The 26,789-nt window shown below is 42.8% G+C and overlaps 2 protein-coding genes across 2 annotated transcripts in view; both read right to left on the bottom strand.

Moving 5' to 3' along the window:
* Positions 1-426: 426 nt before the first annotated feature.
* On the bottom strand, positions 427-5,831 carry pttg1ipa (PTTG1 interacting protein a). The gene is made up of 7 exons (XM_053435063.1): positions 5,602-5,831; positions 4,773-4,825; positions 4,410-4,518; positions 4,051-4,153; positions 3,459-3,524; positions 1,963-2,009; positions 427-1,280 (listed from the first exon to the last, which is right to left on the bottom strand). Exons 1-7 carry the CDS (start codon positions 5,693-5,695, stop codon positions 1,243-1,245), a joined length of 510 nt encoding a protein of 169 aa, XP_053291038.1. The 5' UTR covers positions 5,696-5,831; the 3' UTR covers positions 427-1,242.
* Positions 5,832-10,971: 5,140 nt separating this feature from the next.
* The window catches only part of myo10l1 (myosin X, like 1), a 48,179-nt gene continuing 32,361 nt past the window's right edge, over positions 10,972-26,789 (bottom strand). The window contains exons 6-43 of the mRNA XM_053434815.1: positions 26,541-26,665; positions 26,392-26,405; positions 26,168-26,252; positions 25,910-26,016; positions 25,452-25,581; positions 25,241-25,359; positions 24,994-25,140; positions 24,801-24,901; positions 24,464-24,530; positions 24,226-24,318; positions 24,030-24,098; positions 23,865-23,947; positions 23,458-23,560; positions 23,282-23,362; positions 23,067-23,191; positions 22,821-22,938; positions 22,600-22,706; positions 22,233-22,506; positions 21,232-22,095; positions 20,877-21,000; positions 20,630-20,771; positions 19,796-19,900; positions 19,598-19,693; positions 19,392-19,485; positions 19,195-19,250; positions 18,681-18,823; positions 17,771-17,965; positions 17,399-17,556; positions 17,195-17,315; positions 16,892-17,040; positions 16,133-16,281; positions 15,848-16,055; positions 14,365-14,501; positions 14,032-14,155; positions 13,264-13,611; positions 13,005-13,181; positions 12,688-12,879; positions 10,972-11,451 (exon numbers count right to left, since the gene is read on the bottom strand). Coding sequence (XP_053290790.1) covers positions 11,347-11,451; positions 12,688-12,879; positions 13,005-13,181; positions 13,264-13,611; positions 14,032-14,155; positions 14,365-14,501; positions 15,848-16,055; positions 16,133-16,281; positions 16,892-17,040; positions 17,195-17,315; positions 17,399-17,556; positions 17,771-17,965; positions 18,681-18,823; positions 19,195-19,250; positions 19,392-19,485; positions 19,598-19,693; positions 19,796-19,900; positions 20,630-20,771; positions 20,877-21,000; positions 21,232-22,095; positions 22,233-22,506; positions 22,600-22,706; positions 22,821-22,938; positions 23,067-23,191; positions 23,282-23,362; positions 23,458-23,560; positions 23,865-23,947; positions 24,030-24,098; positions 24,226-24,318; positions 24,464-24,530; positions 24,801-24,901; positions 24,994-25,140; positions 25,241-25,359; positions 25,452-25,581; positions 25,910-26,016; positions 26,168-26,252; positions 26,392-26,405; positions 26,541-26,665 — 5,635 coding nt within the window. The 3' untranslated portion in view covers positions 10,972-11,346. The remainder of the gene's footprint in view (positions 11,452-12,687; positions 12,880-13,004; positions 13,182-13,263; positions 13,612-14,031; positions 14,156-14,364; positions 14,502-15,847; positions 16,056-16,132; positions 16,282-16,891; positions 17,041-17,194; positions 17,316-17,398; positions 17,557-17,770; positions 17,966-18,680; positions 18,824-19,194; positions 19,251-19,391; positions 19,486-19,597; positions 19,694-19,795; positions 19,901-20,629; positions 20,772-20,876; positions 21,001-21,231; positions 22,096-22,232; positions 22,507-22,599; positions 22,707-22,820; positions 22,939-23,066; positions 23,192-23,281; positions 23,363-23,457; positions 23,561-23,864; positions 23,948-24,029; positions 24,099-24,225; positions 24,319-24,463; positions 24,531-24,800; positions 24,902-24,993; positions 25,141-25,240; positions 25,360-25,451; positions 25,582-25,909; positions 26,017-26,167; positions 26,253-26,391; positions 26,406-26,540; positions 26,666-26,789) is intronic.

The following is a 26,789-nucleotide window of genomic DNA, read 5'->3' on the forward strand; positions in this document are numbered from 1 at the left end:
TTGGACTTGAAACAAGATAATCTATCGCACTAACGCAGCTGTAGAGGAGGACAACAGAGGACATTTGTTGTTTTATACGTTTGAAGAATCAGTAACCATTTACTTCAATTGTATTGGATTTGGCTGAGACCCAGTTTACCCCTGAATCTCCAAAAGTGTTGAGTAAATACTAATAAGTGAAATTTCATTTTTTTGTGAACTGTCCCTTTAAGTACTTTCCATGGTTTCTTTTGAGCATGTATTTATTGAACACCTGCAAAGTGCAGCATCATCAGCCAACACTATTTAAATAAAGCATTGAAACTAGTTACTAATGTTTTGGTAGCTGCAGTGGTGTAACATCCAAAACCAAACAATTGTAATGTTTGGCTATGAAATTATGTTGAAATAAGTTGAACATGGCTAGAATTGATATATCATATCAAGTCTTTTTTGATAAAGCTTTATTTTGAATAAACCTACTTAAAGTTACATACAATGATGTTAGATTTTTTTTAAACCCATAAAAACTCAAGACATATAATATAAAAAGGTAAAGATGTTTCTTTATGCAACAAGATGCAGACCAGGCAATGAAACACAACAAAAGTCCAGTGTTTGACTAAATTAATTAAGAAGTCTTTTACATAATGGTAGAATTTGAGTGATTTCAACTGCTGGTGATCGCTTTAAGTTGAAGATTTCATTTCAATGTTACAGAATGGATATTTCCTTCTGAACCTAATATGTGAAACCAGATTGTTATGAATGGGACATATAGTGACAACACAATAAAAACAACAAAATGAGAAGAAAATACACCAAGTAAAAAATATTAGGATCATTTCTGAATGTATTTCTAAGCTCAGCAGAGATTCAAAGCAACACAAAAAACATGTGACATTTGAAAATGTACAGATGCAACAAATTTGTTTGAAAAAAAAAGGGGGGGAAACTGTTCAGCTACCAAACATGATTCTCTCCGATCTGTACAATGAAACCGATCTAATAAATATGAGTGGACTGATGCTACAGCAGCCACATGACAGACCTATTCTCTCCATCACTTACAGCCTCTCGGTTCATGACAGTGAACATTTCACTCCTGATCATTGGCTGAATGACACTAGAGTCACTTCTATGACATAACATTATTATAGTTTACGTTCATCCTCAGCTCACGTCTTCAAGCACAACAGCAAGGGAGTCTGCTGCTGTTGGTGATCCGAGTCCTCAGAGGTCAGGGAGGTCCGTCTGATGCTCTCATGCAAATTTGGAGTATGGGTTTTGTCCACCTAGACCTGCAGAGACATCGACAGTCAGTGTCAATCATTAATATAAAAGTTTCACGTTTGGGAAACACAAGTTCTCAAGACTTTTAGCTAATCTCAGCATAAAGGCTGGAAAGCTGGAGACTCAGTCAGCGTAAGGGAATCAAAACATTATTTGCCTGCCAGCACCTTTAAGAAAAGCTTTTTTTAATTAACATCTTTTATCTTCTTTGTACACAAATTCATACAAAACCTTACACAACCCATGCTACTTTTTCTGTGAAATACCTGTTTTATGTGGGTGTACTTTCAATGTCTTATATGTGCAATCCTCTTCACATGTATATACTCTGTTTGGATTGTTATTGCAGGTATTTTAAAACATTTCCTGAAGTTTATATTGCACTTTTACTTATGTATTACTTTTTTCTGATGTTTGCTGCACACAGCAAATTTCTCTGTAATGGGACTGAAGGATACATAAACAAAGATTAACAAGTCAATGAGAAGAGGGTAGTAAATTGTAAATAGTCACATTCCTCTGCTAAAGTCTTAAAGAAGCATCAATATGTTTTTATTAGATAAATAATAATGAATTATCCCATAATACTCCCATCAAAAGTAAAAAAAAAACATCACTTTCTTTTTTAAGGAACAGAAAATCCTGCCTGCACTGTTTGTGTTTGCACATGTGTATAAAAAGAGAGCTCACCATATTTCTTCCTGATCTCGTCGTGTCTCTCTTTCATCTCAGACCTCCTGTGAAGACAAAACATTCTTTGATGAGCTGTGGACTGACGACTGATATCTTTAGTTCAGACACTCCCAACAGTCATGTGACCTCAAAACCAGTCTGGGCTGGTAACAGTGTGACGTTTGCATTTTTTCCCCTCACTGCCATTCTGCTGTGCTATGATGGAAACTGGTATGGCTATGAACAAAGCTACTGCAGGTACGTCAGTCGCACTGTCGACTTTAAACCATCAACACAAATATTTTAACTGTTAAGAGACAACCGAAAAGCGATAACACAGGGGGAAGGTGACATGAACTTTATGATCCAACCCTTAAGCCATAAAAGGTTTTATTTGATTTGCAATTATGGAGCCATTGTATGAGTGTGTATAAATAAATTAAAGTATGTGCATGTGTACTGTAAAGGCAAATATGAAAAAATTGAAATCACTGCTAAATCAAGAGGTTAACTAAGCTTACAGTAACTCAAACTTGAAGAAGCCCACTTCCATTTTCAAGCAAACTAATTTGCACGCATTTTTCGATAAGTCAGTCGTCAAAGTTTACAGCTGACAAAGATAGTGCCTCACAGTGCTGTAGGGAAAAGCTGCACGCAGTCTGAATGGCTTATGTACTATTAGGAGAAACATAAGTGTAGCAGGAAATACACGTCATTGCAAAATTACATGGACAAGGAAGTGTGAGTTTTTTTGGTCAAGGGGGAGAAAGCTCTGTGGAAACAAACTGTTCCTGGTGAAGACAAACCTGTCGAGATGAGTTAATGGTCACATTTTATTATTCTCAATTTCACTGCTCAGCTTGCTCAACAGCACATGGCAAGACTGTTGGTGAACTTAGTCCGATAGTAGGACTGAAGTGGTATTTGTGTCCCTCCATAACTCAATGGTTGATCTGCTGATAATAGCAACGATTCCTTTTGTAACCAGGCTAATCAGATAAAGACATCGGAGGTTATTGTGGAGATGGACACCATCTCTTGAAACACATCTTTAACCCATAGGCTCTATATAAAGAGGGACGACATGACAGCTCCCAAAGAATCTTGATCGCCACCTGGTGGTATGCTACAGTATAGGTCACTAGTCCCATCTCCTCCAGGTTAATGCATGGGGCAAGGACCAAACTAAATCGAAATAACTTTTTTCTCAAAGATTGCTTCCTGCCAAGCCGAGGTTTGCTACTTTTTCCTGAATGTTTGTTTATGATTAGTTATTTGATGCTATAAGAAATGGGGTCAAACCCTGGTTGGTCGAGTGCACGTATCGTCAATAGTTTCATTTCTGGATGGTGGGAAGTGGAGACCCGTCGTTCTGCTTTATGCTTTAAGCATAGAAAAACGACTGGGTAAACTACTAACATTTGTACATGAAATAGGAACAAACACAAAAGAAACCATGAACACAGCCTCGAGTTACACAGTCAGTTTCACATGCACAGAACAATGCTGCTCACCTTTCTGCCTGCTTTGTTTTCGTCTTATCGGTTTGTCGCTGCATCTTGTTATCAAAACTCGAGGATCTGACACACAGAGACACAACACAAGGTCATGGTTAGTTATAGATCGTGGAAAATACATCGCGTGCGTCTGATCGTGTCTGTGCACACACCTTCAGGTGACCACTCCAAAGCCAACAGAAATGTTTAGTATTTGACTTTATTATCTGCACGCGATTAGCCTGACGTTTCCTCTAATAAAACCCACAGATCATAATCACTTCACCTTGAAATGAGTTTAGCTCCACACAGAGACCACAATGACAAATATGAAGGAAGGGAAATGATTTACTGACGAAGGTAGGTTTCCTACTTTTAGACATTTCTAATCTAACACAGAACTGGACCCACTTTCATCCATATACCTAAACTCTCTATAATCCTCAGTAACATGAAGCCCACACTGTGGACTCATGTCATGATCTGTATATTCTGACATATCTCGGCGGGGAAAGACATATTAGTAGGAATTGAAATGAAAAGGGCGGACTAAGGGTTAACGTGCAAAACCGAGGAAGCAGATTAAACACAACCTCGGATTCTAACTTACCCAAAGTTCTCGCACTTGCAGCAGCAGAACAAGCAGACAAAGAAGGCAATGATGATGATACCACCGAGCACCGCCAAGGTGATTATCAGGGTCTGGAAGTTCACTACAGACAGAGACATAAACACAACGTTAGGTCCACAGCTTCCTTCAAAATAGAAAAAAAAAAAATCCACCCACAGTCGGTTACAAAAATAATTGGGTCATGTTATTTTGATAAAAGTGTGACTGTGCATAAGAGAATGTAATAATTGATCTTTTTTCATGTGCAGATAAATGAAATAAAAACAACCTCACTGTGTGTGTCTGTGTGTGTGTGTGTGTGTGTGTGTGTGTGTGTGTGTGTGTGTGCACGCTCTTACTCCAGCAGAGCCCCCAGCGTGCTTCATTCAGTGGACAGAGTGAGTATGGGGGCAGGATGGTCTTCACTGGGTATGTGACACATGATTTGGTTTGGATGCACCACAAGCACTGTGACCAAGGAAAGAAAACCAAAGCACATAATTGTTCCTCTATTATTCAACCAAACAATGCATCCAGAGGTATTCAGGGCAGGTGTGGGTTGGTGCTGTCGAGCAGGCGTCCAAACCAGTCTGACAAGTATGAGGTGCTGGTGGAGGAGGAGCCATTTGCTGTAGTTGAAACCTTTCTTTTCCCATCACACACACAAGTTGCACAACGAAGTCAACCAAGCAGAAAACAACAGGATTTCTCACGGGACTCACCGACACATTTTTCAGACATTCCTCACAGCTTGTTCCATTCTTTTTCTCGCACGCTGAGGGACACACACACAAAAAGAAAACAGTCAGCGAGAATTAAACAATCTACAAAGACAGATTTTTTCTTCACGAGGAAAATTTTCCAAGCGATTTAAATATAAGAGTGATTAGCAGGAGCTGATTAAACGAGGCATGAAGGTTTGGTTTGTATCCACTGGGGTTTTTGTAACTACTGCTAATCCTCGGAGGACATTTTCCATGGAGACAGAGCACAGTAAACACACAAGGCCTCAGCGTGACCAGTCATGTTATCGTCAGCAGACCACGGAGGACACAAGCTGGGTTTGTCTCAGTGCCTCCACGGGTTCATTATTGTGGGGTCAGTTTGTTTGTTGCTACTTCTGCTGGTTGTAAGCAAAGGTTGTAAGGCCCTGAGGGCGGAAGAAGGTGACCTGAAGAGAAACTTATTGTTCCTGCCTTGAGTTTTCAATGATACACACAAGCAACAGACACAGAAACACAACCTTTACCCAAGTTCCCCCTACATTGCTCTACTAAACATGATCTTCAAACAGAAGTACAAACAGCTTAAGTATAATTGTGGACTTTGAACACAGCTTTAATAAAGTTTGTATTGTTTTGGTTGTCTGTCCTGTTTTGTCCCCATTATTTAACATGGACTCTGAAGTCAAAGAAAGCTTAAATGAAGTTATTCTAAAAAGGTGGGGGAGTAATTTTAAGTTATACAGCTAAAACAGATTAAATCTATGTTAAATATACTTTCTGTCACTTACTCCTCAGTCACCACTGAGTCACCGATCTCCTCTCTTACCTGTGGCAGGTGCGTCAGACTGAGCGAAGACCGTCGCCAAACCGAGGACGAGCAGGAGAGCAGGCAGCGAAATCCGCAAATCCATCATCATCATCCAGGAGATTAACTCAGATGTAACTTCACAGATTTAACGATTGAGGAGCTTCGACAAACCCGTGAGCGCAGGGAAGGAGGAAGTGATCCGGCTGCACCGCCTGAAACCCGAGAAGTGAACTCACCCACAAGGAACAGAGCGCAACATCCTGACGCACACTCATTACGCACCGGAGACGCGGGGAGGAGGGAAGGCGTGTGCGTGTGTGCGCGCGCGTGTGTGTGTGTGTGTGTGTGTGTGTGTGTGTGTGTGTGTGTGTGTGTGTGTGTGTGAGTGTGTGAGTGTGTGTTTGTGTGTGATAATTGGCCTTATAAAAAAAAGCTGGAACTTGTTCTTCAACAAAACAAGCCCAGACAAAATATATTTTATCGTCGATATAATCTAAATAAATTATCCTGATTATTAATTGAAAATTTGAAACTCCGGACGATTCGTCTCCACTTTTATGAAAGTACACTCTACACCTTTCTTCTAAGATACAAGTTGTTTACGGTTGTATCTGCAGATCAGCAGGTCGTCCACTGACCAGATATGGTTCGATCCCCTGCATCTCCAGTCTGTGTCCTTGGATGGATCCTTGGTAGCCTACTGAACCTCAAACTGAGATGATGAAATATACAATTTAATGTTTCCCATATGAGATGGGATTTAATATGTTAGGCCGAAGCAGTGTTGTGCATGAAAGAACACGTTCACTTTTATGAGAACGATGAACTGAACGCAACTCAATGACAAATAATGAATTTGAACGGTGAACACGTTCATATTGTAGCGTCCTCGCATATAAACGACAGGAAACTTCTCTCTTTATGTGTAACTTTATTAAAGTCCAGCGAACAGAACACGCTTCTTGTTCGTAACTCTGACAATTCTCTCATCCACCACTGTATTCTTCACTCCCCTTCCTCATACACCCTTGATACGCCAAATGCCCGTAAAATGTCCGCGATTTAGCCTAACCGAAACCAACTAACTAGACTTATCACTACGTTACCCATCACTCATGGCACACATATGCAGACCAAACAAGCAACGTATTCCAAGTGTTTTCTTCTCTGGCCAGTGTCTCGGCTCCGTACCACACAACTTGATAGAAGGAAGCTTCATGGATCAGAGATGAAATATACTGTATACACTATACGCTGGCTCTGTTGAGCCTTATAGTGAATGAATCTGGAATCTTCTCTCAAAAAATACCCCCCCCCCCCCCCCCCCCCCACTGGGTTATTCTCTAACAATAGGTTTCATCCAGTATCTAAAAGCCAAAAATGTAAAAGTAACTTTTAAATAAGGCTGTCAAATATATGTAGTAAAGTAGAAAATATTTTTACCCTAACCAATAAAATGACACCGACACAGAAACGATAATTGGTCCATCGTCTTAATGTGCTTAGTTCTGGGCGAAAACAATCAGCCGAAGTGGCCTAGTCGGTAAAGCGTTCGGTCTCGACCCGGGTTCGAATCCCACTCTTTCCCATTTTCAAGCTGGCAATATGTTACACTTAAATTGGCAGGACTCCTCCTATTAATTGCAAAATATCTTACACTATGTTAATTTCAATTAATTAAATATAGAAACAGGAAAAAACTTAATTAAAAAAAAAATAAATAAAAAAAAAGCTGCGCGCGCAATTCCTGCGCATTGGGCTTCTGCGCAGAATGTGCGCAATGGGCTTCTGCGCAGAACGTGCGCAGTAGGCCTCTGCGCAGAATGTGCGCAGTGGGCTCGTGCGCAGTGGGCTTCTGCGCAGGACGTGCGCAGAAGCCCACTGCGCACATCCTGCGCAGAAGGCTTCTGCGCGCGCAGTTTCCCCCCCCCCCCCATTTAATTGAATTAAAAAATATATATATTTAATTTAATTTAATTTTTTAATTAAAAATTTTTTTTTAAATTTTTTTTATTACATTTCATCATCATTTCTCCGCGCTGGTTAAACATTCCGACAGTAAAGGCAATAAGGTTTTATTTAACAGGTTAAGTCTTTCATTCTCACTTTCCACCTTAAAACTATGAAATGAACTGAAATATGAACTAGTTCAGAATTTAAATGGTGAACTATGAACGTGAACTTTTCATGTTTACTTGTATGAACTGAACTTTGAACTAGTTCATGAGAGTAGTGAACTTGCACAACACTGGGCCGAAGATATAAAATAAGTATCTCAAAAGTACGAGTTATGATATGATTGTTAGCAGGTTTAAACTAAGTACACAGGAAAGTATAAAATAGGCAATACAATTTTATAAAAATACAGAAAATATGTATAATATAAACCTCTAAATTCCGAGGGCAAGAGATACATACTACTAGAGTGTGATGGCATAGCATGATGGATGCACATTTGTGTATACTGTGCATTATTTACACATACTGTATATATGCATATATATAGAATGTTGTAAGTCAAATTGCCCCTGATAGTGTCTGAATCTTGCTTGATATAAATTTGCCGTTTACAGAAGTGCTGTATGAACGAGTACATGAATAGGATTTGCACTGAAAGGCACTTTGGTGAATGGTCAATAAAACTGAAGCACCACTATATAAACAGTCACTTCACCATATCCCATCAAGGTGGAGTTGGTTTGAACTATTTTAAATACTCTTGAGTATTTTTATTGCCAGGTGGCCCCTATAGAAATCTCACTGAGGGTGTAGGAGATGATGAATGTCAAAGCAAAGAAGACTTTGAGTTAGATAAGAACATATTATGTCTGTAGATTATATTGTTCGGTGTTCATTTGGAGCTAAATGTACAAAATGTCCACTGTAAAAGTATAAAAGTGAAAGTATGAAGACGTTTAAAAAGGGAAATACTGTTAAAATACAAGCATTTCAAAGTATTTAAGTAAATACAGTTACCATCATCCTGCTTCTTCGGCCTGTGTGTGTCAAAATAAATCCACAAACAAATTATTAGAGGACAATTTCCAATAATTTATTAAAGCATAATCTTGTAAAGCCAGTTACAAATAAAAAAGAACAACACACATATCTCTCTCTTTCTCTTTTTTTTTTGCTCAAACAAACACAATATTTGACTATGTAATGATGATAAATAGCTTCACATGAGAACGGGCCCCACTCTGGCCGCCTGCGGCTGATAACAGGACCCTTTGTGGTGAAGTTGCCCTTCCAGACAGATTTGTGATCTGTGTGTTCCACTGATCCCACTCCAGCGACTGCAGGGCAACTTCCTCCTCCTCAGTGTAATATCAGTGACAGACAGAACCAGAGGTGTAGAATAATAAGAACAGTCAGCTACGGGTTCCTCTGTAATTATATGGCTTATTTATAAATATTTTTTTCTTTTTACTTTCTCAGAGTTTGGCACTGATTTTAGTCGAAACTAAAACCACCAAAAGTTCAAACTGGAACCTCAGAGTGAGTTCTGTTTATTCTAACTCTATAGGCAGGATCCCAGTGGGTTGTGTGTGTGTGTGTGTGTGTGTGTGTAGTCAGGGCCACAGGAACATAAAAAACACAGAGCTCAGTATTTCTAAAGGCCTTGGTTTGCACTGCAGATATACAAAAGACGACTTCAACTTCAGAAGCAAGAACACATTTTCGGGGGAAAGATTTAAATCCTTATTGTTTCTGAAAACTAGTTCATAACCTTTAGCTCAACCTAATCTGACAGTTTATTGGATTGTGTTATGTTTCTGTGTTACTCATGTATTCCTTCGTGTATAGTTGTTGTGCACTTTGTCCTCTGGAGGTGTCCCACACAAGGGATGCTGCTGTATACCTGCAGTGACACATTGTCAGGTGATGCTGACGGAGCAGTGACTTCACTTTCAGTCCCGAGAAAAACCCACGCACATACACACAGAGCAGTGATGACTCTCAGCATTCCCAGTGTACAATGAACCATTTCTGATCCCGGTTCCTCACAGTGTCTTTATCTGTTCCCTTGTTTCCACTGAGACGCAAATAAAAAAGAATTCCAGTACATTGTCAACACGTTATCCTCCCAAACACACCCACTGCAATACACACGGTACAATAAGAAATAAATAACCCCTAAACCCTCCCTTGTATGCCCATGCTTTCCCCTTAAGTCACAAGCACGACTCCGTTCTTTGCAAAGGTTAGTCATGTAAATACGTCTTATTTCCAAGGAATACACTCAGTAATATTATTTCTCTTTTCTCATATTTCATTTCCCCTTTCTTTTCCAACAGTTTGGATAACACCATAAATACACTCTCTCTCACACACACACACACACACTCACAGCACTTCAGAGTGGCTAAGATGGGGGGGGGGGGGGGCGTACAGTAATAAGAGTAGTACCAGTTGTAAAAGTCACATTGTTGAAAACAGAGACAATCTGGAGCTTTTATGCATTTTAGTAAAGCGAGCTGACGCAGATTTACAATATTTTATGTCCCGGAAGCGACTCCCACACCACTGATGATGAATCCATTAAAAACACTGTAAAATGTCAATAGCCTGTGAGTGAGTCACATTAATGGCACAGCCCGTGAAGGATGTATTGGCATCTGATTCACACACACAGCGGTCACACCATTCATTATCCATATCTTACATGAGAGGTGTCACATTGCATTTAGTGTGGCATCCTCTATATACTGTACAGTGCAGTGGCCACTGGGAATTCAATAATAACTCTTATATTGTGATATACAGTACAAAACGATACATCAGTTCATGTTTACATGTATGTGAATATACAGTAGATTTATGCTGCGTGTGTTATATGTAGACATAGATAGGGAAACATTTTGTCTCATAATATTCTGCTTGATATTCTCTCTATAGAGCCACGCGAGGCTCTAACCATGCACAGACTCTCTGCGTCACGTGACCACAGAGCCTCCGAAGCAAAACCTGCACTCTCTCTTCTCAATAACATCGATTTGATAGTGTTCAGAAATATTTAAAGCCACTTCATTTGGCTGCATAAACCTCCTGTTGCCACACGGTGGCACCGACGAGTAGCCCTGAAGAAGATTGGTCATCATGGAGTCCTTTTTCTCAGTCACAAAGTGGTGGAAGCGAGACGATGTCACGGTTAAAAAGACGAGAACGGAGAGAAAGCAAGCGAGTACAAGAATTCAGCATCGTGACGAAACACCGACAGCAAATAAGGATGCAACAGGAAGTGAGGACACGTGAAGAGAAAGAGAGAGAGACTCTGGACGTGGGAGGAGGGGTGAGAAAGGAACTGAATTGAGGACGTGTGGCTTTTTTCTGTCTGGCAGTGCATGGGGGGAGAGGGGGGGCACCTGGGACAGGCTGAGTTGTGCTTGTAAATTTCTGAGGTTCGTTTGTCCGTTAATGAAAAGCAGAGAGAAGTTTGGATTGTGCTTGAACACCTACATGCAGGACTACAACTGGAGGGAGGGGGTTATGTAATTTGAAAGTCTTTGTCATGCTCATTTATCAAACGGTTCCCTTGTCCCAAGTGAAACCCCAGGCCAGGAGAGAGTGTGCGTTTGGTCTCCGTGTCCACTTCCCCCCATCTGTTATGCTTCTGACGCTCTTCCACATCACTCTCGACTCCACCATGAGGTTTAGCTGGTTGGTGCGACCGCCTCCATCCAAAACCAACCAACCAACGAAGGAGGTCGAGGCATCTGATCAACACTGGACAAACCGAGGGCTCCGGCTGGTTGCTGGCGATCAACTGAGCCAGGCACTGCCGACACTGGTCACAGACATGATGCTGCAACGTTTCTTCACCATCATGTTGATGTAGGCTCTCATGATCTTGGTGATCTCTCCGACCTAAAGAGTACAAAATATATCAATCTGTTTTGTATCATGAATACCAGTCCCTTAAACATTCCAGATAAGTCAATAGAAATGTGGAAAAATGTGGACATTCTTTTTTCTTTACTGACCAACACCGCATCCTCCTACCAAGTTTAATGGAAATGCGTCTGCTGGTTAGTTCCTACTCTAAAATGTATTTACATGATCTAGAACTGGATCTTTATTGTACGATATGTAATTCTGGCCGCTATCTGGGTCTCTCAAACAATAACAAAAGACCTAGTTTAATGACATTGTGAAGCAGAGTGGGATCATGGGAGCTGTTGTCAGGTCCGCCATTGTCATAAGTTGCTTGCCCCGGGAATTTAGATTTGATTTACTCTAAAACTTCTCTTTTGATATGCCATCTCTTGACCTTTATGTTACATTACATATCATTTAGCTGACATTTTATCCAAACCGACTTCCAATGAATGCTTTCAACCATGAGGGTACAAACTCAAAACAGCAAGAATCATTGGTTTTGGAACGATTTTGCTTATAAACATTAGTCAAAAGAAACTTACGACAAAACCAAGGTTCAAAACCAAAGATATTAGATAATTAATCAATCAGTCGATCATCAGGAAATTATAGAACAACTATTTTATTTATCAGTTTATTTAGTAATGCCAATATATTCAGAACATTCCCATTGGCCTCTTACTGGTTTCCAATGTTTCATATAACAAACAATTAATTGATTAACTGAGAAAATAATCTTCAAATACTACTCTCATTTCTCAGTGAAGCAGATTGGTACAGATCTCAATACTTTTAAGGGTTTTTGAACCAAATTACGTTGGTTTTACCGAGTATCGATTAACGTTAAAACCAGAGAGAGTAACAGAGCACGGTGGAGGTAATGGACCCGAAAGCTGAAGGTGAACAGAACAATGTGACCACAGAGTGAGTCTCGGTAACAGCGACCCGAAAACGGTGGTAACAGCGGTGACACTCAGGACGTTATGAATTAGTCTTTCCTCTCTTTATTTAAGAGTGTGGTCCTTCAGTTTGAGAGCAGGAATTATTGATTTCACATTTTTTGGTGCTTTCACTCAAAACCCTTCGCTCGTACTCAAATTGCCCCAGAATGTGCTCTGGTTAATGCAGACAAGTCATTGCGGTGTTTAAATGGACAAACACAAATATGAATACAAATGTGGATTAATAAGAATAATAAGAATCAGAAAGAGAATGAGCTCTCACCAGTGGCGTCTCAAAGAAAATCTCCCTCTCGTCCACAATGATCTTGTAGGTGCAGGGCTGTGAAGTTCCAAAGAAGGTGATGTGTTCGTACTGGAAGGTCTCCAGAGGTTTGGGTTCACCTCGTTTATAAACTGACACGTTGTCAGCGCTCACACTCAACCACAGATCATGAGGGAAGCCGCCCTCTTTACACTGCATGGGGTTTGGGGGGGGGGGGGGGGGGGGGAAGAGGGGTGCAGAAAGGTAAAAAAAATTGATTTCAAAAGACAATATTTTGATTTTCTTTCACAGTCCCACTTCTCTTCTTATTCGCTCACCTCCACGTCGAACAGGGTCGATCCGTATCCGGGCCACTCCTTAACGATGCTCATGTATTTCAGCATGGCCTGGTGCTGCGGCATTCCCTGCAGCCGGGTCCACTTCTCCAGGACGCTGGTCCGTGTGGCAGACGTCTCCTCCTTCACCCACATCTCCAACATCTGCTCCTCCTCCACCTGAAACCACACACATCAGCCATCTGTTAGTATTTTTTTTTTACAACAAGGTATTCAGGATTTGTAGTAAATGTTCTAAAACCTTCTGCTTCTTCAGGGACCCTGTCTTGAAGCTCCTCCTCAGGGACCCGTCCAGAAAGCTTGGGGTCTTTCGTTTCTCGATCGCGGGGCCGACACCTCCTGGTCCTCCCACCAGGCCCTTTCCGTCTCCCGCTCCTCCTCCTGCTCCAGCTCCACCTGCGGCCCCCACGCCAGGCTTGGTGGAGTGGAGGATGCGATTGCGGAGACGTCCAATCGGATAGACAGTCCCCAGACTCCACCCGGCCCGACCTGCCGCGTCCACGTGGAGATACTGGAGACGCAGAGCCGCCAGGTGCTGCAAAGTCTCCTCTGACCCCGGGAAGTGACCACTTATCAGAGACTCGTGTGCCTGACGGAGAAACAGAGAGCAAATCATATTATACTTAAATAGCCTTATTTTTTCAAATAAGAATGAGAAGTGTCTCTGTCTTGATACAAATATAAATAATGTAACGTGGCCTTATTTAAAAACCTGAAGACAAAAGATGTTAAACAAACTGTAAAAATAAGAAATTGGCACAGGAGTCATTTAATTATGGATAAATATGATTATTTTGTATTTATTTCATAAACAAATCAAAATGTTATTGTGTGATACAAGGTCCACACAAGTCAGAAATGTAGTATAATTATAATAAAATATAATGATAAATATAATCAACTTTGTATTAATCCATAGTGTTCTTATTTGTTTTTAGAAAAATGTGTTTCTCTTTAATTAGAGGGAAATTATTTCTATTACTCTCAGTTAGTGTTACTTTTTTCTCACCTGTTCAAACATGAAGGCAAACTCCACTCCCTCTTTGGGCATGCTCTCCACATCCAAGAAGCAGTAGAGTTTGAAGTAGAGTTTCCATTCTCCTTCCTCCTCCTCTTCTTCACTTCCTGCCAACCTGGAAAACAACACACAGAAACATCCAGCAAAACACCAAGAAACAGCAAAACCAGTGAACTCAGTGCAAATCTTATAGATTAAAGCAGGATGAAAATTGGCCACAAAGCCTCGGAAAATGATTTAAATTGTAAAGTAAACTTTAAATGACAAAACTAAGCTGCGACCACATTAAAACTACTGATCCACAGTGAAAACGAACTGAGATACCTTTCAAACTTTGCCAGGATGTCTGCCACGATCACTCTGCTCTCCAGAGCCCGGTCTGTGACGGCGTTGTGCTCAAACAGGGAGAACAGGTTCTTGCTCTCCTCCATGGCCAAACCTCTGATCAGCTTCTCCACAACCTGCAGGAGCATCAAATGAACACTGGTTAGTTTCTACTCTAAAATCGATTCATATGACCTTTATGTTACATAACATATCATTTAGCTGAGATTTTATTCAAACCGACTTCCAATGAGTGCTTTCAACCATGAGGGTACAAACTCAAAACAGCAAGAATCATGTTAGTACCGTAGCTCTCTAAAATCCAAACTACAGTGTTTGTACAGTGCTACATGTAAGTGCAGTAGACAAGGGCAACTTGGCTTTGACCATCTTTTAAGCCTGTGGCGGAAGATAAGTAGACTTTCTGCTGTCCTGATGTCATAGGGGAGCTTGTTTCCAACATATAGGACAGCTAACAGTCGAGAGTTTGTTGGGTGGCTAGGAGTCCCATGGAGGGGGCAGCAAACCGATTGGCAGATGCAGAGAGGAGTGGACGAGCTGAGGTCTAACCATGTTGTGGATAAAGGCGATCCGTTCGCAGCACGGTACGCAAGTAGTAGTGTCTTGAAGCGGATACGGGCGGCCACTGGTAACCAGTGAAGGGAGCGGAGAAGAGGAGAAGTGTCAGAGAACTTAGGTAGGTTTTAAGACCAGCTGAGCTGCTGCATTCTGGATGAGCTGCAGAGGTCGGATGGCACTAGCAGGCAGACCAGCCAGGAGGGAGAAGCAGTAGTCTACGCGTGAAATGACAAGAGTCCGGACCAGAACCTGCCATATTCTCCTAATGTTGTTTATCATGTATCTACACGAGCGGGTTGTTAAAGTAATGGTGACGGTAAGGGAGAGTTGACTGTTGAGTGTCACACCCAGGTTCTAAGCAGTCTGGGTGGGGGCTACCACAGAGTTGTCGATGGTGAAAGTAAGGTCATGGGTGGGAGAGCCCTTCCCTGGAAGGAAAAGTAGCTTGGTCTTGTCAAGATAGACTTTCAGGTGGTGTGCGGACAGCCACTGAGAGATGTCAGTCAGACAAGCAGAGATTCGTGCTGCTACCTGTGTTTCAGACTGTGGTAAAGAGAGAATTTATTGAGTGTCATCTGCGTAGCTGAGGTAGGAAAGGTCTACCGAGAAAAGAGGAGGGGACCTAAGACAGAACCTTGAGGGACCCCAGTAGTGAGTTGACAAGGTTCTGACACAGATACTCTGCAACAAGTTACCCAGTAGGTGGGGTCTTTGAGCAGGGAGAGTGACCTTATTAACTTGAAAACACTGTCCTTGTTATATAATTTGTAACGATAAAAGGAAAAAAACGAACCAAATGTTAGACACACTATTTGATATGGTGGCGCGGTGAATATCGGATATTACTCACTACACATTAAAGAAGATTTTATGTGAGTGTATATGTTTGTTGTTGGCTGCACACCTCTCCAGCTGTGGTGTGTGAATTGATGGAGATCTTGCAGGATCCTCCTCCGTGGCAGTAGACAGTGGTGCTCATCTCCTGTCTCACCAGCAGGGCGGCGATCTCTTCCTGGGATGGAACAAACTCACGAGACTTGGTCTTCTTTAAGGATTCCCCGATGAATGTGGCGTAGCGCTCGATCTCTGTGCCGGAGAAGCGCTCGCGTACCCTGAATCGGACCACACACATATTAATGACACTTTCACTCCATAAGCGACACATCAGAGAGGAAATACACACACTGACCTCTTGAGGTGGAACCGGAGGTATCTGATGATGACTCGACTGGGTAGGAAGGTGCAGCTCATGCAGGTGAGCAGGTGCCAGTGTGCTCGATTGGCTGGGCTGTTAGGCTGAGACACGTGATTGGTCTGCTTGATCACCTGACAATATACCTGAAAACATGGAGGAGATCCAAGTTACAAATCACCACAGACACACGGATCGTCATGATCATGATGTTATAATAGAACTAGAATTACCGCCCTGCAGTTGTATGTTCCGCCAACCAATGCAGCTTCTGTCTTCATACATTGGTTTCCATACACATTCAACGTCACTGTGACCTTTTACCACTGAATCCATTCAATTCATCTTTGAGTCCATGTGACAACTGGTCCAAATGTTAAGACATTCCATGAAGGCTAAATTGAGATATCTTGTTCTAGAGGCCAAAAAAATTATTTCTGAAGCCGGCTTGACATTTTTCCTTACACACCCAAATCGAATCCATTAATCTGCGAGTCTGACTGAATATTTGAGCTAAATGTATTGAAATTCCCCAATGGTGTATCTGAAATGTCACAGTCACAAGAACTAGAGGCCACAGTGACCTTGACCTTTCACCCTGGATCACCAAATCAAATCAGTTCATCGTTTGTCCGAAATTTGACATGACAACCCCAAAATCTAATGCCATCATAAACCCTTCTCCATTTTTTGCTGTTTTTTCTATGAGAAGTAAAACTATCTAAAATTATTTTTTATAAATATAAGACACACAACCTCATCCCTGAGAGGCCGCAGGTCCTGGCAGGTCTGCAGGATGCCCTGGATGATGGGCACCGTGTCTGCCAGAGTCTCCATCTCCTGCAGCGAGTTGAACACTCGCACGGCCTCGTCCTGCAGGCTGGCGTAACCCTGCTGCCTGTGAACTGCACAAAGAAACACAAACAGTGTACTGCAAAGACCACCTAGACCATCCACTCCAGAGTACACAGCCTTTGAATGAAGACACAACTAATTTGGGATATAAGAAGATGATGAGAAAGAGAAAGGAAAAGGTTGTTGTCAGTCCGTTTCACTTACGGCTGGTGACCTCTCCGTAGGGCAGCGGCAGTAGAGGGGAGTGCAGAGGATGCTGTGTGTATCTGAGGATGGGGTTTCTCCTGTACATCTGCTCCACGATGTCTGGGTTCACACTGTTCTCCTGAGGACACACAAGCAGGTTCAATACAAGTTTCCTTGTTCACGACTTATAACACGCTCTCTCACTGCGGCTGTGTGTTTTACCTTGATGTCTCTGATGAGCTGCAGTGTTGGAGTCTCGATGGGCGTCTTAGTGTCGACGACTCCCTGTATGGCAGCCGTCCACCTCATGGCCTCATTCAGCATCTTGGTGTAGAGGCGGTAAGAATGTTTCCTCCCGTACACTATGATGTTCCAGTAACCTGTAAAAAAACATCTCTATCAGCTTCTACACTTATTAAATGTTGACACTAAGGGGATGAGAAGCAGGTTTTCTATCAGTGATTTTTCTCTGTAATTTAGTGGTTTCAAATCCAGCCCCTGGTACATTTTTCATAACTGCACATGTCTCTCCTCACCTCCTCGGTCTAATCCCTGATTAAACTTGCCCTCTCCTCCTTTTCTGTTCATCCTCACCTGTCTCCCGGTGCACTCGCTCATCCGGCTGAATGATGGAGCAGAGGGAGTTAAGGACCAGAGTTCCCATCTTGGAGGAGTTTCGCTCGGAGCTCTTGTAGTAATCCAGCGAGTTGTGGGTCAAAACAAACCAGCGTTTCTTCAGCTTCAGGGAGGTGCTCTTAGCGTTCGTCTTCATCTCCTTCTGCAGCCAACCTGAACGATGAGGAGAGCACAGGAGGAGAGACACATTACAGTAACAGTGACAGCAGGAGAAGGCAATAGGTACAGCCCGACCCATGTGGATTTTAAGGAGCCAATGCCAATACCTATATTAGGGAGTAAACAAATTCTTATGAATCAGTCAAACCAACTATCTAATTTTCCTGGTAACCCACTTGGTGTGACACCATTTTATATAGCGATTATCACTGTAATTGACATGTTCTGTTGCTTATTTAAGATTAAGATTAAGATTAGATTAAGATTAAGATGCATTTATTCGTCCCAAACACATGCACAGTCATGCAAAGGCACACTCATGCAGGTAGGGAAACTTAATCTCTGCTTTTGACCCATCTGGTGCAGGACACACAGAGCAGTGAGCGACCATGTACGGCGCTCGGGGAGCAGATGTTGGGGGAGTAAGGTGCCTTGCTCAGGGGCACTAGACAGGGTAGGGAGACTCTTGGATTTTTGGACAGATCAATCCAGGTTCGTCTTTTGTTGTCTCTCCGTGGAGTCGAACCAGAGATGAACCAGAGACCTTTTCTGCCAATAGTCCAAGTTTCTGCCTCTAGTCCACCGCCTCTCCAAATATTTAAAAAAAATATTTACTTGTTCCTATGATAAGTAATGACATCTCACTGTAAATAATGAATTTAATAATGAATTTAAGCTTATAAATGTCCCAAAGATGATATTTTCCCACCTCTGACGAGGAACTCCTGTCCGTCGATCCTGGCGTCTCCTTTTGGTTTCTGCAGCAGACTGATCCAGTGGTGCATCTCCTCTGGCGTGTCGCTGTTGCAGTGGATCACACGATTTGCAGTGATGATGACAAAAGAGTTGGGCCTGAAAAGGGACGATAAAAAAAACTTTTGAAAACATTTATATTTTCTGGGTTGCATAAATAAGTTGGTTGCAGCGATTGGCATTTACTTGACAGTTATCAGAAACTCAAGGGGAGAAGGTCTGTGTCACGTGTTCAAATCCATTAAAAGAACAAAAAGAGTAAGAGTGTGTTTAAATAATAACTAGTTTTATGTCAATCAGCAGCGGATTCACATTTATTAAAAATGTTTTATTTTGAAATACAAGATGTACGTGGATATTGTCATTGCCACTAAATATCAAAAAAGATTAAATTAAGTGACTTTGAAAGAGTTGTGCTAATCCTGTTACTCAGCATTTCTCTTCTGTTTGATAATTCTTTGATATCTTACCGATCAGGGTTGTCTGATGCACAAACTGAGTCGATCAGCCCAACGTCAAGAGTTCCCTGAGGATGGAGAGGAAAAAAATGTCTTCAATGCTTAGGTCAGTGATTACAAACGTGATTCATAGTGTTTTGCAATCCTAAGTGAAGAATAATGTAAGTACACATAAGAAATCAATGGGGGTCACATGTTTAGAGACTGACCACAGCGTTCTTTGGGTTGGCCTGTTCATGGGACATCTCCATCAGCTGCTCCGGAGTGCACACACGCACCTTACTGAAGATATTAAACCAGCCACTGCACACACACACACACACACACACAGACAAACGTATCACAGGTTATAGAAATGAATCTCAGATATAATGTGTTGCTGTTTTTTGCACAGTGAGATAAGTCTCTAAGGCACCTTGCATCCTCTGGTGACTCAGCAAACACCTGATAGGTCCGCTCGTCCGTCACGATGTTCAGAGCGTTCTCCTTTTCATGGTTATCCATGATCTCCCTGCAAACACACAGACACACACACAAGTAGGATACCATTGGAGCTGTTGTCCAGAAAACAAAGACGTAATGAAAATGCAAAGTGTTTTTTTCTGAATCTCACTTTGCAGCCCGGATGTCGATGGTTCCCTTCAGCTTCTCCTCGCTGTCGTTCTCGTAGTACATCAGTTTATTGTCCCTCAGTACAAACCAGCGCATCTTCCAGTTTCTGAGGTAAAAACAAAACTCAATGAAACTAACGTCCAAGATAACACAAACACACACTACACACATCAGACAGGTTTATCTGCATTGACTCTAAATGAAATGTGCACATTTTAGGGTCAAGTTCTATTTGAATTCCTTTAACCTGCATCTGAGGGGGATGGTAGCTCTTCTGAATATCTATATTAGTGCAATATAAAAAATGAATAATAGTAATTTGCTTTTTCCTTTAAAACTAACCCTGCCATTTTCCCTTTGCCGTCAACAGTGTTCCTCACATTACCAAATCACTGACCTTTGCTCTAAATGTATTTCAAAAGATTCAAAGTACATCAGTTTGACTGGGATATTGTAGTTTTCCAGTACTGCAGAGGGTTTAAAGCTTCAAGTTAGAGACTCAAACACTGGATTAACAAATACTGGATTAACTGATTCATATACAACAACCTTGTGTCACTTAAGCTACTGAGAAGGTTTTTTACGAACATGCACCTGCTAGTTAAACTGCTAAATTCATGCAGTATGAACACTATCATGCACTTTTATAGAGGAAGATAAGTGATCTTAGGTGAAGTTTTTACACATTTCAGTATTAAAGGGTGACGTTTTTAGAGGTTAGACGATAACATAATAATTCAACTGAGAGCTTTGCATCAGCTTCTACTGTTCACTTCCTGCAGAGTCGTGGTTTCATGCTGTTAGCATGCAGGCTTCACTCAGTAACAACTACAACAACCTCCGTGAGAGAGTGGAGAGGCCTCCTCCCTTCTTGTAGAGCCAGCCGGACTTCAGCGACTCTTGTTTGGAGCGGAACCACATGAAGGTTTCGTCCTTCAACACACACCAGCGCCTCCGCCACGGGATCATCAGGCCAGCTGAGCGAGCAAATTAAGTGTCAAATGAAAAAAAGAGGTTTAATTTCAAATAAAAAACAGCAATTGTTCTTTTCAAGTAGTGAATATTAGATAATATGCTCTCACCCTTCATGTAGAGGTAGCCGTGGAAATACGGAGGACCGTTTCCATTAAGCAACAACACTCGGCCATTTGTCACTTCTTCATCAGTGTCCATCATCCCATCATGCTCATCATCACTGTCAGCGTACTGCAACAATAGCATCAATAACAATTAGAATAATGACTCAGAAGAAGAAGAAGAAGAAGAAGAAGAAGAAGAAGAAGAAGAAGAAGAAGAAGAAGAAGAAGAATACTTTTTTCTTCCATCTATCAAAATACTGGGTCAGATTTAAAATAAAAAGTTAAATTTTCACTGCAGAGATGTTCATACATGTCTGCGTGCACGCGTGTGAGGATGCGTGTAAGTGTGTCTCCTCACAGAGTCGGAGCTGCCTCTGTAGGACTCGATGCTGGCGTTGGTGCACGTCGACTTCCTCGGGTGCTCCTCGTCTGCCGGGGCGGCGCTTCCTCTGTTGCTGCCGGACACGGAGCTGTCGTCTCCGGCCGTGACGGAGCCCTCCTCCTCCTCCTGGTCATAATCTGACTCTGTGTCGGCCGGCATGCTGTAGATGGGCTCCTCGCCGTCCAGGCTCTCCACCATGCTGACCTTCCTTTCCGACTCCCCCTTGGCCGCCTCCTTCTTTTCCTCTTCTCCCGAGGGAGGTCGGTGTGCTGGTGGTGGTGGAGCTGGAGGGACGATGGAGTCATCTCCAGGTGGTGAGAGAGGCGGAGGGGGAGGAATGCCATCAGCAAGAACATCATCTGTGGGTAGAGGAGGTGGAGGAGGTGGTGCAGGAGGAACTGTCCCCTCAGCGAAGGCAGGTGGTGGAGGAGGAAGTTGGGCAAACATGTCCTGATCCAAGGGAGCATCTGTCTCCGCAGGAGGAGGGAAGTCAGGGAGAGGGATGCACTCCTCCTCGGCGTGGAAGCCCTCGTCTACCTCCTCCTCTTTGGATGCACCTGGAGCTGCACTTGCACCGTTGGGAGACTTGGCCTCGGCAGCAGGCTTCGCTCCGGCCCCTGCCAGCGAAGGATCCACGCCCCCGAAGTTCAGGAGGTCGAGGAGCTCCGTGGCCTTTCGAGACGCCTCCTTCTTCATCCGTTTGATCTCAGCGTCGCGCCGCATCTGCAGTTCCTGTTTGGAGGACTCACATAGCTGCGACACCTCGTCCTCTCTCTTCTTCTGCAGGCGCTCGATCTCCCGCTCCAGCTGCAGGATCTCTTCCATCTGCCGGGTGTCTTCCTAAAGACGAGAAGAGACGAGAAGAGACGGAGAAAGGGACATTTCAAGCCTTATTTGCTTTATTCTGAAAATCAAAGGAAGCACAAAGAGCTGTATTATCCCTGAGAGCATGAAGATTCAGCACTTGCCTCTGCCGCTTTGTCCTCAGATCCTTCAGCCTCTTCTTCCTGCTTCCCTTCACCAACTGACTTCTTGTCCTCCTCCCCCGCCTCCTTCTTCCTCTGCGCTTCCTCCCTCTTCCTCTTCTCCTCTTTGAGTTTCCGAACACGAGTGCGCGCCACCTGACCTCGCCTGTGTTTCTGCAGCACCAGGGCCGCCTTGCGCTGCTTCACGAATCGCCTGCGCTGGAGGTGCTTTCTGAAGTGTTTCTGGAGGGTGAGGACGCCGGCACGCACACGCTTGAAGTGCTTCCTGTGGACAGAGCAGGCGTCGACATGGGACACAGTGTCACAGAGTGAGGGAACTTTGTTTTTTTTCTACTATTTCATATCTGACGGGTCTTACTTGGCAGAGAAAGTGAGAAGGTGAGCTCGGACTATCATAGCGGCTTGGCGTCGGATTTCATCCCGGTCTTTCTCTAAACGCTGCTCCAGACACTCTTTCAAAAACACCTGTGGAGTCGAGTTAAGGAGTTACCAGGAGGATGATTTACAGGCAACCCCTCTACAGTGGAATCTAACCCTAACCCCTGTCTGGAGGTGTTGCCAAAAGCTCCTACTCATTACCTTGGTCTTGCCGAACTGCCACTCCTTTTTGGTCTTGTCATATTTAAGGAGAATGTCTGTGCTCCTCTTTTTATCGTCTCCAGCTGTTGCTACTTTTTCCTTCAGCATGATCTTATACCTAGATGAGACAAGAGAGATTAAGCAGAAGAAAAAGATTAGACGAGTCCTCAGAAGCAAACAGACTCTTGCAGAGACACACAAAGAACAAAAGCAGATAACGGTAAATTCAGATTTTAGGATATTTACCGGGAGAAAAATTCTTTGAATGTTCTGCGGACGGGGAACCCGGCACGACGGATCTTCACAGTCTCCAGCATCCCAGAATACCTCAGCTGGTTCAGGACGACCTCCGGGTTGAACACATTTGGATTCTACGTATAACATTTTAATAAAAAAGGATTTAAGATGCGATCGTGCTTTGAGAGAGTATTCATGTGAGTGTGAGACAGAAGCAGATCGACCTTCTCCATGTTGGGTTTAATGCAGCGGATGAAGAAAGGGTTGGACACACTCAGAAGGGCCATGAGAGCATGGAGGGAGTCCTGAGGAGACGGGGAAGAGAGGAAGTCTTAGAGCTCTTCTCCTGAATTTAATTACAAATGCTTCTACATGTACGTTAACTGCATTCATCACTCACCCTGAACTGGGAGCTGACTGTGGGTTTACGTCTGGCTGTTCCCATCTTCTCCTCGTTGTTCCTGCTGCCAACTTTCTCAAACAAGTCATAGATGAAGTCCAGTCTGTGGAAGCCACAGAAACACAACAGATTACATGACTATGGCTGATAGGATATGTCAGGAGAGACAACATGAATTGGATTGGGTGACCGGGTTTCCCTTTCTTTAACATGGCGAGATATGGCATTAGCCTTGGCAGAGGTATGCACCCTTAAAAGTTCTTAATGTTAATATGTCGAATGACTTGCATCGAAGGTTCAAGATGAAGCTGGAAAGACTCTAGATGTAGTTAAATTAACCTATCACTTAGTAAATTCTATTACAGTCTGAATTGACTACTCACTCACAGAGTGTCAGAGCGTCCTACCTGCTGTCCTTCAGCATGTTTAAGATGTCGTCTCTGAAGGTGTCTCTGTTCTTCTCCAGGATTCCTTTAGCATCATACAAGACCTGACAGAAACATGTTCATCATAATGTTTCTTATGTGCACAATAAAAAGGACCATGTGTTGGCTACGTTTTATATAACTCACCTCCCCCGCATAATGTTTGATACCAAACTGATGATCAGCGAGTCTGGGCTTCACATAGTAAGGGTTTGTCTGCAGCAAACAAGAAAAAGATCAACATATGCATTCATATTTAATCTGATGTTCAACGGCAGCAATGCAGCTCAACATTTGTCTGAATAATACATAAAGTTCATGTGGAAAAGTGTAAATAACGTACAGCGTGTCGGCTGTGCAGCTTTTCCAGCAGAGTGAAGTCGGTTCCTTTGGGGAATCGACTCTCCTCATTCACCAGGGCCAGTAAACCCAGTTTCTGAGAGAGAGATGGAAAAAAAAGCCTCATGTTATTGTGTCGTCTTTATGAAATCAGCTCCACTTCAGATAAGACATCAGTCAGGCATTATTAGATCATACTGGGTTTAGTTTTAGTGTTAAGACGTTTAAAAGCACTTTCTTACTTTCTCTATGAGGTCGAGACACTCTGCATTGTCCATCCAGTCGATGGCGTCCCACTGAACGCCCTCCCTGTGGAGAGGAAACCCAAACAATCACGCATGAACGAGTGGTTTACAGTTTTTCTTTAACTTTATATCACTGAAAAAATGATATTGTTAAGGACACAAAAAAACTTGTCTTTTTTTGCATAGAAATTAATGATATATGGGACATATTGGTGGTGGTGACAGAAAAACATTGTGTAAATAATATTTGAACTTAATGTTGTTGCGTGCTCTACACTTTTAAATGTTCAAATCAATATGAATACATGTCCTGTAGATGTCTGTTGAAGTGCACCTGTTGTACTCCAGCTGCTCCAGAGAGAAGATGTGCTTGTTAAAGTACTCCTGAAGCTTCTCGTTGGCGTAGTTGATGTTAAACTGCTCGAATCGATTCACCTGTAAAGAGGAAACACTTCTTATAAACAGCCTGTTGATGGGTTGAAGTCCTCACAGTAAAGTGAGATCCGAGTCCAGCTCAGAGTTCTGACCTGAAAGTTCTCGAAGCCGAAGATGTCCAGGATGCCGATGGATTTGAAGTTTTCCTTCCCTTTGACTTTCTGATTGATCTTCAGGATGATCCAGGAAAAACACTGGGAATATAGTGCCATGGCAACAGAGTCCCGGGAATCTACAGCCTGCAGCGGTGAGAGGGAAACCCGAGGGATGGTTAGGATGTCAGGAAGAGGCTGTGAGACTTCTATACGGGGGAGAATAACCGTGTGTGCATGTATATACCTGCTCTATAGTGAGAGGGGAGCAGATTTCCTCTCCTCTGAGGATTATGGATCTCTGAGTCAGGACTTCGGACAGCTGGAAGGTGTCCAGGCCCAGCAGCTCACTGGCATTGGTGGCCACTGGAAACACAGACAAAGATGTGTTATATATGTTTAAATCATCCATCTCAGCTTTCATTTGCATGCTCACTTTACACGAGGCATTCACAGACCTTGCTTGGTGGTGATCTGGGCTCCTCCTGCAGTCATGAACTCGATGTTTCCCAGCTGCAGGACTCCTGACAGCAGCTTGAACATGTCTCTGATCTCCTCCTCCGAGAACTCCAACACCTTGAGCGCCTCCTGCACAAGAAACGCACACGTGAGGAGATCAGGCACTGACAGCTTTAAAAACGTGTCATAATTAACTGTAAACGTGAAACTGCAATGGTTACTATCCACAACTTGTATTGTTTTTTGTGTCTAAGATCATCTGATGAAAACCAATGAACAAAAGGAAAAAAACTACCTCCTAGACAGAGGACAGAAAACTACAAAGCTATTTAGGCTGTTTTACGACATGAACTCTAGACAATGTCCCAAATATTGGGAATTCTGCAGGTGATGGGGCTGGTCGGATGCATTCACAACGACAGGAAACAGTCACAGTCGGTAATGAAGACAAACTGACCATGACGCTGTTGAACAGTTCTTTGTCATTCAGGCTCTTGTCCTTCAGACATCCTGATTGTCTGAGGTAGTGGAAAGATTCCGCAGGCTCTTCCAGGAAGTAGAGGCCTGACGGGGGAAATTCATAACGTCAGCGTGACAGTGGGAGAGAAGCAAGATTTTATATCTAGTTATGATGCGATTATACACACAATTCCGTTAGATTGTTATCTCCAGTGCATTTCTTAGAGATAAGAAATGTTTTAGGAGCTTTCCTTACTTTTATGCTCTTTGGTAGCTCCCGCCAACAGAGCGTAGAAGATGTGGTAGTTTCTCTCTCCAGGGTTCTGTCGTACCACACGGTTCTACAGCAAAAACAATGCAGCAAAGCCTCCATTACCATTTCATTGTGATTCACTATGTAACACAGACAGGTCAGTGGTAATAAGTTGAAACATGACCAGTGCAGGCCACAGCATCGGACTTATTCCCAGACAGAGTTACCTTTTCCAATAAATCTGAAGGGTGGAGAGTCAAGGAAACAACAATCAATCCTGAGCTGCCTTGTCAAAGCTTTGTATGATCCTTTTAGTCTGTATATAAAAAAATACATCTGATAACTATAATCTTATTTGGAGTATGAATGAGGATACAGTCGATGACGCAGCCTCCCTGGATGTTGCCGCACTCAGAGAAGTGAAGCTGGATGAACTTCCCGAAGCGACTGGAGTTGTTGTTGTAAACGGTCTTTGCGTTTCCGAACGCTTCCATGATGGGACTGAAGGGAACATGTCACAGAAAACCTGAGGTTAATGTCATCTGCTGTTTGTGATATTTAGAATATAATCCACCAAAGATTGCATTTCTCCTAAAGCAACATTGTGACTGACCTTTACTTATCT

The sequence above is a fragment of the Pleuronectes platessa genome, chromosome 11 (genome assembly GCF_947347685.1).
Source record: "Pleuronectes platessa chromosome 11, fPlePla1.1, whole genome shotgun sequence".
In the NCBI taxonomy this organism is placed as follows: Eukaryota; Metazoa; Chordata; class Actinopteri; order Pleuronectiformes; family Pleuronectidae; genus Pleuronectes; species Pleuronectes platessa.

Bases quoted from the DNA above. Each gene is read 5' to 3' on its own strand.
- pttg1ipa (XM_053435063.1), bottom strand. From the start codon at position 5,695: ATGATGATGATGGATTTGCGGATTTCGCTGCCTGCTCTCCTGCTCGTC. The intron at 4,826-5,601 runs GTAAGAGAGGAG...TGTGTCCCTCAG, and splicing joins GTCTGACGCACCTGCCACAG to CGTGCGAGAAAAAGAATGGA. The intron at 4,154-4,409 runs GTAAGAGCGTGC...CTCTGTCTGTAG, and splicing joins ACGCTGGGGGCTCTGCTGGA to TGAACTTCCAGACCCTGATA.